This window comes from Accipiter gentilis, chromosome 17 (genome assembly GCF_929443795.1).
Source record: "Accipiter gentilis chromosome 17, bAccGen1.1, whole genome shotgun sequence".
NCBI lineage: Eukaryota > Metazoa > Chordata > Aves > Accipitriformes > Accipitridae > Astur > Astur gentilis.
In genome coordinates, this window is record NC_064896.1 from 25,441,842 (window position 1) to 25,457,759 (window position 15,918).

At 38.9% G+C, this 15,918-nt stretch overlaps 1 protein-coding gene across 2 annotated transcripts in view; it reads right to left on the minus strand.

Moving 5' to 3' along the window:
• The window catches only part of NELL1 (neural EGFL like 1), a 299,533-nt gene that overhangs the window by 118,394 nt on the left and 165,221 nt on the right, over positions 1-15,918 (minus strand). For both annotated transcript variants that reach the window (XM_049821020.1, XM_049821021.1), the window contains exon 14: positions 1,408-1,530. In XM_049821020.1, the coding sequence (XP_049676977.1) occupies positions 1,408-1,530 (123 nt within the window). The remainder of the gene's footprint in view (positions 1-1,407; positions 1,531-15,918) is intronic.

Here is a 15,918-nt window from a genome sequence, read left to right on the forward strand (position 1 = left end):
TGTGCCAATGACAACAACCAATGTGAAAACATGTTTTTTTATGAACTAATCCAAACATTCCTGTTTCAAAGAAATATGATTAAGGGATGGTCTTGTTGTATTACCCTCAGGAAAAAAAAAAAAGGTATCACAGACAGGCTGTTCACTCAGACTTCCCTCTAACTATAGTTGTCTGTGCTGCAATTTACATTTACTGTAATCAAAGACTGAAAACATACTACAATAAATTTGTCCCCAGTATCACCTGTTGACCTTCAATATAAACAGATGAAGGTCTAACTTGCCCACCATTTTCATGACATTTTTGTATTCCTTCTTAAATCTTTACAAACCATTTTACGGTTTTAAATACAGGGATGCTCTTGGGCAGATGGACAGTACCTAAAGAAAGTCATACCAAAAAGCAATCAGATGGTATATGCTAATTCAGCAGTTGACAGGCTAATCTTGGTGAAGAACTTAAGCTTGAAACAGGAATGACATCAATCTTCTTCCTCCTTTAAGGAATTGCTTGGCCAATGTACAACATTCTGAAAAATTAATATCCAGCCTCTTATGCCCCCAAACCGTACAGAATATTTTACCCAGTACATTCCTCAATTTAAATAGTTGAAAGAAAAAAAAAGTTAGTTTTCTATTACTGCAATTCTGCTTAGAAAGTCAGAAAGTATGCAATCCCAGACAAGACAAAAAATAGCTTTTTATGAGACAAATAATTCCTAAACACAAGTTACAATTCAGTAGTACTTCATGACATAGCCCTCACTAAGCCAACTATTTAATAAATTTCCTCCTCTGTCTCTGTGTAAGATATTTGCTTCTCTTTCTCTACTGAAACAAAAACAAAAAAACCCCACCCTAAATAAATGATCTACCACTTCACAGAAGGCATGGCTGGCTATCAGTATTTGTTGCTTACATACCAGAGAGGTCTTCAAAGTACACATTTAAAGGTAAAGTTTTTTAAAAAATAAAATCTTTATTCTAGTGTGAGTAGTCAAATAACAACCATATGATGTTAGCATAAAAGACAATTATCCCAATTTAAAAGGCATCTGATTAAATTTTAAAAGCCACAGGTGATAGCACATACCATCCACAGTTTATAAAACAATGAACATTAGTTCATTAAAAGCTGAATGATACCAGCTCAAATGACAGTATTTGGTGACAGCAAATGAAAAGTTCTTTTCTTCTAGCATTCCAAAAAATCTTTCCTTCTTGCCGAGAAGTTATGCACAAATCAATTCCCATCATCTCCATGCATACTCCATTTGCCAGATGATAGATGTTACAGCAAATCATTGACAGAATCCAGCCATCACAAGTTACCAGAACGTAGGAGACTGTCAGAAAATATTAATAGAGTCTGCCACTTTGATGGTGTTTCTAGAGGAACAGACTTACCTCGGCAGATGGTCCCGTTCCCCACATATCCAGGTTTGCAGGTGCAGCTATGTCCCCTGACAGTGTTAGTACAGATTGCATTCTCATCACAGTTATGCTGTCCGCTGCCACACTCATCATGCTCTACAAGGAGGGGGGGGGGTGGGAGGGGGAGAAAAAAAAAGGGAAAAAAAAATTCAAGAGAGACAGTGAGCTTTTCAGTGTGATGATGGGGCATTTGAAAAGCAAGTGGAATAACAAGGTTGCCACAACGGCTGACTGCTGGGAGTTTGGTGTGCGAGTCAGCTATGGGTCTGCTTCAATCACAAAACTCAACAATGCGTGCGTGGTGACAGTAGATTATTTAGATCCAAAAAAAAAAAAAAAAAAAGGAAAAAAAGAATCCATGAGGAGGCAAAGTACGGCTATGACAAAAAACACATGAAGAGGATTATCTCAGAAAAATATCTGCTGTGAAGACTAACCCGTCCATCACCGTCCATCACCAACAGCAATAAGCATAAATACAAGGTAAGTGAACACAACACAAGAGGGGCCCTAACAGCATGTCCTTTAAATACACACTTCAGTTGTCACAACCACTTGCTCTAATGCATGCTGAGCTGACTCCTTCTCTAATAGCATGTAATAACATTTTACATTTTTAGAGCACCGTTCATGCCATCGAACCCCAAAGAGGCTCCCAGACAAATGGGCCATATTTTCCTTCCATCCAGCAACTCTAACTGCTGCCACTGAGCCTAATTTGCTGCAGCTCCTGCACTTTACTCTCCTGCTACATTTTGGTCTAGTGAAGCATCAGTTAGAGGTGGTGAGCTACCTGACCCTGAAGTTTCTCACTTCTTCCTGCAATTACTAGGAGCTTCCCTCATGCAGTAGGATTGCAAAAAGAACACCTGGATATTCTACGCTTTTGCACTGTGGATTTACAGTTTTGTTCCGTGGAATCAAGAGGATACAAGGAAATTTCTTAAAACCATACAAAGGATAACAGGCAGAGTAAAAAAATCAGAACGTGGAACCCTTCTTGGTAGTCTTCATTTATGCAACTGCAATCATCGGGCTAGTATCCATACGCTGAGAGCTAAAAGACGCATTTCTGGAATTAAGGATTTGCTTAAATATAGCACTGAATAAGAGGGGTTCAAAGGACTACGGGCTAAATTTAACCTCCTATAGGCCACAGAGAAAAGTAGTGCCTCTAAAACACAAGAAAAATGCTCATTTTTACAGACTCTGAATTCAGACCGTTGGAGGAGCCTCTCCATCGAGAGCAACAGGATCAAAGGCTTCGCCAGGCTAAAGTCAACCTCTGCAATGTCCTCACTTTGCCATAGTACAGAATGGCAGCCATTTTCAAGATAACTCAGGACACATACAGATTTGAATAGTGGATTCCAAGGAACCCTTCAAACCACATACTTCTGCAACACCGTGGATAACTGTTTGCAGAACATATATCCGACAGACGTTTCCTATTTCTCAAATACATTTGACAGCAGAACGATATGGATTGCAACCATTTTCTTTTAAAGAGCATCAAAGCGATGTATCACTCGCTGACTCTTTGCTGTTAGCAAGAAACTCTCACACAAATGTGCCTGGCTTTAGCTGATAAATTCAGGCTTACATTTATACTTGTTAGTTTACGTTGGTCCCTAGCTCTGCTTGGTAATTTACTTCAGCTCCTTGCCAATTTTCAGAAGCCTAACATATTCTGAATGCCAGGCTTCTTCAAGGACCGCCTGTTCTCTCCTTCATCTTTCAAGAAACTGTACCACAGCCGGATTCTTGCCACTCTGGTCTCACGGTGCTCAGGCTGCTGGGTCAGCCACAAAAAAAAAGTATCGAGCCACCCTCCAAGGAAGTGCTTAGCAGGCAGTTGAACGCTGCTTTCTTTTAAGAGACACCCTTTCCATAATCTCTCCCTCCTCTTACCGCTCTTATTAGTTATTGCCATTAGCTTTCACGTGTTTGTATTCAAACTATAATGAGAATGCCTTTGCGATAAGCTCACATACACACAAGAACATTCCGACTCAATTGCCAAAATTAGTCGATTACCTTCTCAGCATTTCAAGTATAAACAGAAGATTTCCCAGTGGTAACAAACGTGTTTCCCCAAAATACACCAGAGATTATACTCTGCCATGTTGTTCTAGGACTTTGGTGATGTAAATCGTTGTATTTACCACTCCTGCAGATGTACAGATGCTGGCAATATTGAAAGATTTAGCACTGATAAAGCTGCTTTCCCACAGCCGTACTTAAAGCAGAGGTCAGCTTCTTCTGAGCTGATATAATTTGAACAGTTAGCAACAAATCTGACCATGGGAACCTGCCCTTCACGAGACATCCTGATGCTGCTAGCACAAGGAGGACTAAGGGAACCTCATCTGCATGAGGAATCCCAAGTTTTTTAGCAGCAATATGGCTGCAACGATGGGAACTTTAAATGAAGTTTTCCCCTGGTGTAGAGATGTCTATAGATGATGTTGCTACAGGCCTAATAAGAATGAGAAAGCATTGATTTTCTGTCAAGGTACAAAAATCTTTTAGTCCGGATGGAAAAATCCTTAAGATTCTGTCAGTAGTGAGTTATCTTGGGTTTCCTTCTCCCTCAGAAGAGATCATCCTTTGGAGCACTTGGTGTTCGCATTGGGAAGCGAGCCTGGAAAGCGGGCTCACGTTTTCTTTAAAATCAGAGGAGATTATGACTAATTTGCAAAGAACATGGCTTTCTTGCACACATCGCTTTCCTAAATCCCCCATTCAAGTACATCAGACAGAACCTGCTTTTGCTTTAATGTTATGGTAAATACTACCTGACTAGACAGCAACCAAAGATTGGAAGAGAAGGACGTTGTGAAACAAGTGAACGGAGTCACCAACAGTATCATTCCAAAGCACCAAAGAGGGGAGAGCGAGACAAAAATCTCAAATTCATATCTTATTCTGACAATTTCCCTTTCAGCTGAAAATGAGAAGCACAAGAAAGGGGACTCTCAAAGACAAAAACAAAAGTAATTTTTAAATTTTTTTATACGCATATATATATATGTACGTAGATATAAATAAATATGCTGCCGTGCTCAGGAATGAAACTGTCATCATTAAGTTTGACTCAAATCATCCATCTCTCTGCGACTTCTATTTGGTATATAATATGCACAAAAGGAGTTTATGATCAAAGACAAAGAGAACTGGCAGGTTTACTGAGGACAGAACTGTAGGGTGCAATTCCCTGACCCAACACTCATTCCTCTGGACTCTTAACACCCATTTCAAGAAACAAGTACCATTTCAGAACAGTTACAACAGCAGCGCCATTCTTTGCTTACAAACAAGTTAGTTTGTTTATGAAATCTCTGTAAATTATCTTCAGCATTAGTGTTTTTGTTAGTCAGGGATCCTGGTTATTGCCACCTCTTCTCTGTGCTTTGTCTGCGGTAAAGCCGAGAAATCAGTTGCTTTTTCGTGCCTCTGTTTCCCTCTATAAAACGAGGGTATGACAAGATTCTTTTTTTTTTTTTTCCCCTCTAGTACTTGTCATTCTTCTGAAATCCTCAAATACTAAAGATTTTACAGAAAATTAAAGGATATCAATCTTCTACTGCAAAAAAGAAAGAAAACAATATCAACTACTGGATTACCTTCTACTTCATTTTTCCCGCAAGCAGAGATGAGGTATGAAAGGACACATCACCTCCAAAGCTTCAGCTCACCTGTCCCTGTTTCCTAGCCACCAAGCAAGAGCTAAAGCCAGCAAACTACACATTCAAACCTAGCATTTTCCTTCTGGATAAAAACCTTCGAGAATTTCCAAAAGCTTTCACGACCTTCTCCAAAACCCTCAAGAGGATCTTATTTTCTGAGTTCACACCTGAGCCAGGCCAGCTTGTGAAGCAATGACTAGAAAGTTCATTCTTTCCTCAGCCTTTATTTGAGGGTGGCCATCTGCCTCCAAAAGCCCTTGAAAGCCCACTGGTAAGAAATTAGTTATCCTTTTACAGAAACTTATCTCTGCCACCTGCGTTGTATGAGACTGTGGAATCGTGACACCAACTGGGGGTGTCCTCTATGCGTACATTAAGCGATGTTTCCGTTTTGAAGAACTAAGGCCTTTAAAACAAAATCTCTACAGAAAACTTCTATTTGAAAAAGCTGTGACTGGGAGGTCAAGCCTGGTTATCTGCTTGCCTCAGGCAACTGAAATTGCATCAACTTGAACAGAAGTCCACCCTGACAGCACTACAGGTCTGGGGACGCTGATGTTTACACACGGGTAGTGTTACATGACAGCACGTGCGCAGTGGTTGAAGATAAGTGTTACAGTTATCTCTGCTTTGTTCACAGGCAACCTAATAAAAATAAGTTTATCTTGATGATTAGAATACGCAAGAGCTGTCTGACAGAATTCATTTCCATATTACATGGCCTTACAGAGATAACAATCACATAAAAAGCAAAGTTAATTCACCAGAAAATAGTTTCAAGTAGATGGTTAGTTGCACATCCTATTATAAGAAGCACCAATGTATCCTACAAATCACAGAAAACCACCTTATAGCAAAACACACAGGCTGCTCCGTAAGCACATTGATATCGGGGCACACACAATACCTCCTTTTTCCTGAAATCCCAGGGAATAAGCTAGTTACAGTACAATGGGAAAACACGGACCACTTCCTGTTAAAGTCTCAATAACGTGAAATAAATAAGAAACTGCTGAAATAAGCCCCATTACCAGACTGCCACGGAGAGAGCTGTGACCACACTCCACCCCCTGTACTGGTGTGCACGCTCGAGGCAGAGGGACCCCAACCAAGCAAACAGCACAGCACATCAACATCTGCAACGTCAGCAGCCAACATCTACCACACACGCGTGTAAAAAACAACAGTTGAATAATACCCGAGGCAGCAGAAGACCAGGAACACAACTGAACTCCACACCTCCCAACAGCACATTCACTAGAAAAGGTCAAGCCTCCGCTAATAGCTGTATTAGCTGCACCTTCAGCAACAGCAGAATAATCAATCACGATGCATTTCAGCTGTGAAGCCACTCGCTTAGATTTTAAACAGACCTTCAGCTTTCTTCAAAACACGGGTACCTATGTAGGCTCATGAAGTTAAAGCACCTGCAGGTTGTAGCAGCTCCTGCACACCTCAAATGAGCAAGCGTTCCGGCTGCTCCACCACGAATATGTAACCCTGCCGACGGTTGATCGCTTCAGTGAGAGGTATAAATAGGAATATTTAAACAAGGACAAAAAAGTCAGCAACCTTCAAGCATCCGTGTTTCTGTCAAATCTTCCGTATCCCCATTTTTCTAGCTTAATCTTACTGAGGAATCGCATAACTACTTTTGTGGTGTGATATTTGAAAAATACCTTCTGTTCTGGGCTACACTGAACTGGAAGAATGCAGGAGGAAAAGCACTGGGGGCAGGGAGGAGGGTGCCATACAAAGGTTTTGTCTGCCTGAGGTAATGTATTCTGCGTAAAGCCACCCACACCATATTGTGAAACTGTTTGCAAGTGAAAAAAACCCACATAAAAATAATTCAGAACACGTGCAAGGTAAAAAAGCATTTACTTGTCATGTATTTATAAATACAGATGCATAAATACCTAAATGCATAAACAAACAGTTATAGGGAAATACGTATTTTCTCCATTAATATGTACATGAAATGTAGCGTTTGTGAAAGGTTCTAGGCAGCTCTGACAATGAGAACCAGAAGAGCTGTCGGTAGAAAAAAATGGCGTTTGGGGGTATTATAAATTTCCACATTTTTACTAAAGAGACCTTTTCAATAAAATCTTTTCCTATTCATCATACAAGAGGAAGATGGCCGTTGCTTATATTTTGCGTGTATATTTTTTGAAATGCATTTTTCAGAAATAGTACAGAATTTCTAAGACGCTTCTGCTTTCCCATGCTGAAAGAGACAACACCATTAGACTTTCTGCATTTTTATGCAGTCTAAAGGCAGGTTCTACGTGGCTTTAACGTTCTCTTTTTTTTTCTCTTCTGTACATGCCTGGAATAACTCAAGTGTTTGTATTGCTGTACACTTTGTCTAAAATATTTAATAGAAAATTAGAACCACAGATCTAAAAATATATAGCAAGCAACACACAGTAAAGCTAAGAACCTTTTGGTCAAGAGTCATAATGAACTGTAACAGCAGGATAGCTTTCCCTTGCACTGTTCAAAAGACCATAATGGGTTTCAAATTTATAATTTCTAAAAGGTACATTTGACACAGGATTTAGTTTTCAGCAAGAGTGGCGACCTTTTTATCTTTATTTTCTTTAAATAAGGATGCTCTTCAAAAAAGGACCGACACTGGAATGCAATTACTGGAGATATATCCCATTGAATGGTCTTTCACCATAGCTACTCTCGCTTCTTATCACAAGAAAAGGCCCCAATTTAAACTTGCTTACAAGATGGGAACAATTTTCTTATTGTAAGGATTTTCTTCTATTTGTTCCTCAAAGCCTTCGTACTTTAATAATAAAACATTCATCTTTGCAAAATATTGTGCAAAGATTCTGAGTATTTCTATTTATTCTTATTTCTACAACATTGAAAGGAAATCTAAGTCGTTCTCTAAATTGTTGAGATGACAGTCTGCTTCTGGGGTACGTAACCACAAATGCAGCAAGCATTTCTATACAGCAAGAGATTTACAATAGAGAGACAACTCACTTCTGGAATAGCAAGGTCATCAGATGCTACCACTGTCTATTAATACAGAGGCCATGTGTATAGAATACATACCTCAATGTAAAATTAATTAGCTATCTGGCGACAGTTAAGCAGCGGCCTTTGAAAACTCAGAAAGGAGGAAGCCATCTCTCCAAATACTTTTTAAAAGAAGCAATACTTTGTTGCATGGCATTAGGATTCAGATGTCTATGTAATAATTAAGGCTTTAAAAATGAGAGATTAAAAAATTGAATTTAGGAAGAATTGTGGACTTAGTGGAATCAGGATTTCAGCTCATAAGCAGTTCTGATGAAACAAAAGGGATGGCTTTTAAAGAGACCGAATAAAAGGAAGCATTATTCTGAACACACAGGAAGAATCTGCACCAGAAAGCTAGGGCAATTAGAAACAAGATGCATACATCAAACAAGAAATTACATTGCAGATGGTAAGCTGGTGAAAGATAATCACTAATTGTGAATCCAGACAACCCGGGGACCAGGGGAGGAAATCTGTATTTTCCCCTACTCACGAGAATTAAAGAAAACAAGTAAAGCTTATCTATGCCCATTCTGAACTTCAGTCATCCAAGACCACCCTGTCCATTTCCACAAGGAAACAGGAAGAAGGAACAGGGTGCGGAACAGAAAAGCCCCGCTGATCCTTGACAGAAGGATATGCTGCAACTTTATCCTTATGAGCAGTTAAACATAAAAATACTGGCAGAAATATCAGATTTGCCATTCTTTTAATAAGAAACTAAAATGCTATTGTAATTTACGACACAACGAACAGCTTCTGGTGTTAAACACGAAATTATTTAGACTACATTCTAAAAGAGTAGACACATGCTACTCTTGGGTAATTAGGAAGAAATAGTGGGATTTAATTTGAACATAAAATTCTGAATGTGCATGCAGTTGTCTCAGAATAAAACCTCCTGAATGTTTCCTTTTGAATTATAAACTAAAATTCTTTCTTTGGCTTTCTGGAACCTGGTTAGATTTTGGTCACATACAGCTATCTACAATCAAGTCTGTAAAACTAACTACTAATGTAAGCCATGCTTATTCTTTTTATTCTATTTGATCATTCTAATCAACTGATCTGCCTAGAACTGTCTAGAAAGCAATGTAACAAAGTAATAAGATTCATGTTCCTAAACTGGTATTTAGAAAGAATCCCTGAGATTACTCTCAGTGATTCAATTTCAACTTTAATTATCAGTTGGTTCAGTTTAGATTTTCACATCACAATGAAATCTTCTTTGTAGTCATGTATTAGAAGATGATAAACAAAACCCACGTAATCTTGTTCATTCACTTAATATGTACCATAACTAAGAGGATACATAGAGACTTCATTATTTATTGCCAAAAAATTGACCTTACTAATGATCCTTATTCCTATGAATCCCATAAGTTCCACTCTTGTTAGATGTATGGACAGAAATAAGAACAACCGTGGATGACCAGAAGATATACTATAAAAGAAGAGGACATAAATATTTCCAGAAACAGTTGTGGTACACAAAATATTTCATAAGCCAGTGTTTTTCATAAGGAGCTTTTGTTTTCCCTTTTACGCCTACCTTAATTTAACATACAGAAGCCTAAAGTGTATTGAGTTGAAACTATTTTTGAACAGTCAAGGAAGAAGCGTTTGCTATTAAATTTGGATGATCTACCCCCTTTAGTATTCAATTCGGTTTACACTTTCAGTCTTCACCTTCACTCAGTCCTGTTAAATCCATTTTTCATATTAAACTCTAAATTATGTGAATAAACCCAAAGATAAAAGCAAAAGTCAGGTTCTGTTTCAAATTAATAAAATACCAGATACACTTGAAATTTTCTTTTATATCAACACAGGATCTTTTGCTGGCAGCTATTCACATCATAAGCATCCTAAAGAGCATGTGCGCAAGCACGCATGCGATGTATCCAGTTCTACAATCTAAAGGAGTTCTGCTCTGCCACGTCCCCTCTTGCATTGAAGGTCTCCGTGTCACCCCCTCAGTTTTTGACATGGGCAGACCAGAAGTGCACACAGGATTCAAGACACCAGAACATCATCGATTCATACAATAGCATAATAATATTTTTCATTTTCTTCTCAATGCCTTTCCCAAAGGATCTCACTATTCTGCTTGTCTTTGACCACAGCTGAGCAGTGAGCTGACATTTTCAGAGAACTATCTGCAATAATTCCAGTATCTCTTCTCTGAATGCTAATTGGTTATTTAGAGCATTGGTATATATACCTATCTTAATTTTCTTTTTTCCTTTTTTTTTTTTTTTACCCAAGAGAAAGGTACCTTATACTCTGACCGTCTATTCTGCCTCACTTCTTTATAAAAACAACTACCAATAGTACCCATTTCAATTTCCATCAGATGAACTCACTGCGCAGTGATAGGAAATTCTAAATCGTTACAATAAAAAGGTTTCTTTTTTGCTAAATCAAGATGAATAATAGGTAGCCTTGCTGACGGTAACGTTGCATTTGTTTTCTGCAAGAGGAGAAGAAAAAAGGAGTGCGTCTCATGCTAGCACGCGCATATTTGCACATATATCTTAAATGCCTATATACTATTTGTTAGGAAGTGGGAAGACAGACATTTGGGGTTACTGTTTTCTGAACGCAATACTAAAAAAGAAAACAAGAAAGTACTGTGTCGTGGTTTAACCCCAGCCAGCAACTAAGCACCACGCAGCCACTCACTCCCCCTCCCCCCCCAGCCCCCCCCCCAGTGATCCAGAGATTCAATAATCTTGATGATTATTATTATGGGATACTAAATTTCTAATACAATCCCTATCTTCTCCGCAAACCAGTTAAGCATCAAGGCACTAGACTTTTATGAAGCACCTTGATAGCGTATATTGATTTGTATATTTGTAAACCACTAGTTATTCCAACTTTCTCTAAGTAGTTATTGCTTTTCTTGACATAGTTGCAAAGCAGAGAATTTCACACAGAGAGCAAATAAAGCCTTGAATTCAATGTGATGAACCGCCCTGAAAGACAGCAACTACTCAGTTCCGGCTAGACCGGAGCAGTGATATTAACATTGATAGAGGTATGGTGTAAAAAACAAACAAACAAACAAACAAAAAAAAAAACAAAAACAAACAAAAAACCCCCACCAGTTCTATGAAGTTCTCAGCTTCTCTAAATCATAGGACATTCACTTAGGAAAATAAAGAAATTGCATGCAATGACACAATCTGCAAAAGTAAGACTTTGTCCAGCAGTTGCCACTGCCTAATTTACAGTTTTCAGGAGAGATGCCTGTCACCTTTACATCTTAAGATACAGTTTTATTTTGCCTGTGTTGTTAAAAGCTGAATATGGTCCAAGTACCTGCATCGTGTCGGAAAAGAAACCCTAAAGCAATACTGATTTATTTATATAGCAATATAACTTAATCTACAAGGACAGCCTGCTTTTTATCCATAAAATTGTGAAAGCTGCATATTTTATGAAGTTGATATCAGAACCTCATCTTTCAGGCATTTTTGGTTCAATGATAGCTGCAAGCTTTATTTTGCAGAAATCTCAAAATTACGAATACGAAAAGTATGAAATAGACCTTTGGATGCCATTTTTAGCCAACATTTCATCACGGCTTGACAAACTTATATTGGTGATACAAGTTCAAAAGAGTTTCAGATTTCAGCACTCTGTGATGCTTTAACTTCCACATAAAAAACCCCAACCAACCAACCAAAAAGCAATACATACCCCATTTCAAACTTGCACAGAAGTCTATTAGTGCTATTGCAATATAGTGAGGTGGAATTGTTTCTAAATGAACCTGCATGTGTGACAGATGTGTCAATCTGCTGATACAAGAACACATAAAATCACAGTTAAGGTTTTATAGCAGAGTTCAAGTATAATGAGGACAGGACACGTATTATTTCTTTGCGCCTATCAGAGATGCAATGAAAAGGCTTGCAGCGTTGGAGCGTGTATTACAGGTGATATGAAAGTCACGAAGACTTAGCATACTCTTCTCAATTTTCTGTTTACAAAGTTAAGAGTCGAGCTGTTAGGTTTCGCTGCAGACTTAGCAACTTTATGTTTTACGTACAAGTTTCTAATTAGGCAAATGCTGCAAAAAGGAGCAGAGATGGACTGTCGCTTCTTACTGCAAGTAAACGGAAAATCTGCCTAGTTGCAGCTCACCCAAGAAAGCCAGTGAATGCTGACAGAGATTCTTAAAAATGGATGTCTAAAAAATGGCTTCTAAGACAGTATTTAGCCATCTAAATTACTAAATGGTTTGCTCGCTCAGAGTGCTGAAAACCTCACTTCCCCCAATGCATTTAACTAGGGCAAATGGGTTCTCAGAACTCAAAAAAAAAAAGGGGGGGGGGAGGGGGGAGGGGGGAGAGGGAGTGAAAAAGTAAGGCTAGTTCTTTCTGTCACTCCTGTGTATTAGTCTTCAGTTTACTCCTCTGGCCTCACAAAAATACTGTGCAATTTTTACATGGAAGGAAGTGATCAAATTGGTTTACCCCTCAAAGAGTGCAACTTCAGCATTATATTTACTCTCAACGCCCAGAATCAATTTTTATTTGAAGGCAGAAATGGCAACTAGTGCATCTTCATCTACTAAGGGACCTAAGTTTTACCCTGGAGATATTCTACCATAAGCGGGATCACAAATAGACCATACTTGTCTTATGAGATCTGACAAGATCACAACCTGAGTTCCTTTGGCTGCAACTATACCTTCTTATATCAGCAAAACACCGCACAATATGAAGATCCCACTGCTGAGAAAAAAGATAAATCTAACAGAGTTTATATGCTGTATATTGCTGAGGTCTTCATAACTAACTTACCAAAGGAGAACGACAGTACAACTTCATTTTGCGTTTTCATCACTTAAGTAAAAATTAATAAAAATAACTTAGATACACAAACATATCATCCACGAGACTGAAAAAAACACACGGTTGGTTGATGTTCATTCAGACAGGGAATTATTCTCTTCTCCAAATGCATTAAAAAGGTCACAGGCAGTCACAGAAAGGTGGTAACAAACCGTATGTATTACTACCCAAGAAAAACAGGGAATTAAGTACAGGATTATTCAAGAAAACTGATAATGCAAGAAAGGCTTCTTTTCTTAAAAAAAAAAAAAAAAAAAAAAAAAAAAAAAAGGAAAAAATTTTTAGAGCGGATAGAAGCAGTAACCTGAAGTACCTGACATCATCAAATACCACAGAAAGCACTGCAGAAATACACTGGAGATTCGGAGCAGGGGCCCCTGGGGGATGAAGTCACATTCATTTTCTGGCTCCCTTTTCAGTGTTAACCAGTGAGTGACTCACAAAGCGCTACCCGAAGTCTCTCTGCTGCGGGTACTAAGATACTGCATTCAGCCTTTGGCAAAGCATGAGATAATTAAGAAGGAAAGCAAAACACCAGGTGTGAGGAACATCTGCAAAAATCAATTTACAGAAGAAGGCACAATCAAATTCTGTGCTTAGCTTGAGTACCTAATACTGAGAAGACAAATCCATATACATGGACCCAATGAGACAGAGGAAGTGGGGTTAAATGACCACAAATCATGAAGGAAGCATGAAACTTCAGGAGGAGGATTAGAAGGTTTCACTAGAAAAAGCAAAACAGAAATCAAACGAGAGAGAAAATGAGAATCAAGCAATGGTGAACTTGGAAAGGACAAGTTTCTTGTTCGCAAGAAACAACCGCCACAAAAAATGTGTAGCTATGCCTATCACACACTATTGTACTGCTGAAAATTTAATTCCAGCATATATTCCAGGGAAGAAAAGCAGGATTATATAGAGCACTTCAGCTCACAAAAGGGAGCAATGATGCTGTTAGCTAAACTGAGCACAGATCTTCCTGCAGAACATGCCCAGAGGAGAAAGCACGATCCAGGGGTGAGAGCATCTGGCACGATCTGAATTCCGCCCCTCTCTCTCACTAACCGACTACATGACATGGCGACTAAGATACTTTTGCCACTTCTTTTGTAAAGCGAGTTAGAAAGGTGTGACATCAGTGTAAAACTCCTGTAACGTCACGAAATTGTTTACCAACAGACAAGAATAGGAAAGAGACCAGATTTGGAATATTTGAACCATTTGAAACCAAAAGGTAGCAATCTAAGCGAAACCCGACATTTTTCACTGCTAGCTGACAGGTAAACATTATGACATGCTGGAACACCACTGACATCTCAGGGATAGCTCATAGGCACAAGAGCTTGCAAATAATCAAGAGACAATTTGAAAAGGGTTACAGGTAATCACCTAATGAGACAAGGAGTGGCTGAAAGGAGTCTGACAAAAGCCCATTAGGAAAGTGATAGATGTTAACTTATTGTCACAGGTTAAGCACCAGACAATCACCGTAAAATTATTTGGAGGAAGACCCTCAGGAGGTACGTTCTCAGACATCACCGTCACAGAACTGCACACAATAAAAAGATCAAATGCTCTTATTATTTAAATGAAAACATACTTTACACATCAAATAATATTCCTGCTCTAGATACTATCTCTAACCTCTGCAAAGGCAGTTTGTGTCTTCATTGACTGCTTCCTAGAAGAACACCCCTATACGGAGAGGAAAAGAGAAGGTTCCTTGTTCCCCTGCCTCCCACCCGCCATGTCCTCCAGGCAGGGGAAGGAAAGGAAGTGATTTGTACAAGTACTGCTTGCACATAGGTTTGATGAAGACCGTAATTTCAGTCCTTTTAACATCTTCCATTTAAGGGGCTCAAACCCAGTTACAACCATTAACAATCGGCGTCTCGTGTCATTTCTGTGACGCGCGACAAACGCCTGCGCGCAACAGACAATATTGTCGCAGAGAAGAGGCATAGGCCTTTCCCAAAGATCCCAGAGCTGTGCTGCCCAAGTGCTGAAATCAGCACTAAATTAGCATGAGAGTAATTAAGTAACTTTTTCCCACAGAAGACTATGGAGCTTTTGATTTTAACTACTCCTCAGAAAACCTGAGCACACAGACAGGGCCTGCAGCATCACGGTGATAAATTCCCTGGAGGAAATCTCTGCCACAAGCTCCCATACATACAGATTGGATGTCAGCTAGGAGCCCTCCATCTTACCTCCATCTTACATTGACAGAAGCAGGATCCTTATGCACAACAGTCACAAGCACTCCAATGCCACAGAAAGAGATCACCGAATTAGGATGTTAAAAATTAACAGTCATTTGAATAGTTAAGCATTAGTAGTTTAATGTGGAAGGAGAAAAAAAAAGATTTCTTTTGATACTAATTTGACCCTGCACCCTAGGTGACCGCACAATGAAGATGACAGGTGAAACAAATTAGTGTAACAAAACAATTGTCTGGAACCACAAATTGAATTTCAATGGGATACCTCATGCCGCTACAACCCAAGGAAGTAATCTTGTGGGGCACACCTCGCTGGGTTCACGTGCAGTTTAGAAAATTAATAGGATAAAAATGTGTTTCAAATATTTAACAAGAGGCAAGATAAGGTCAACCAGGAATAATCTTATAGCTGAAAAATTATACATATACAGTATTGATTCTTCTAACTCTCCTGTAATGAGAGAAAAGTAATCTTTTCCAAGCAGACAGAGCTCTTCTAATTGATATATGTTTGGCATCCTAAAATGTAGTCACACTGGCAAAGATGAATAACATGTCACTAGTCCCGTCATCAGTGACCGTACCAACACTGGCAAAACTGCTGTATTCCCAAAGAGCTTACCAAAAGCAGCCATGCAAAGTAGGAAGAAAAGTTAA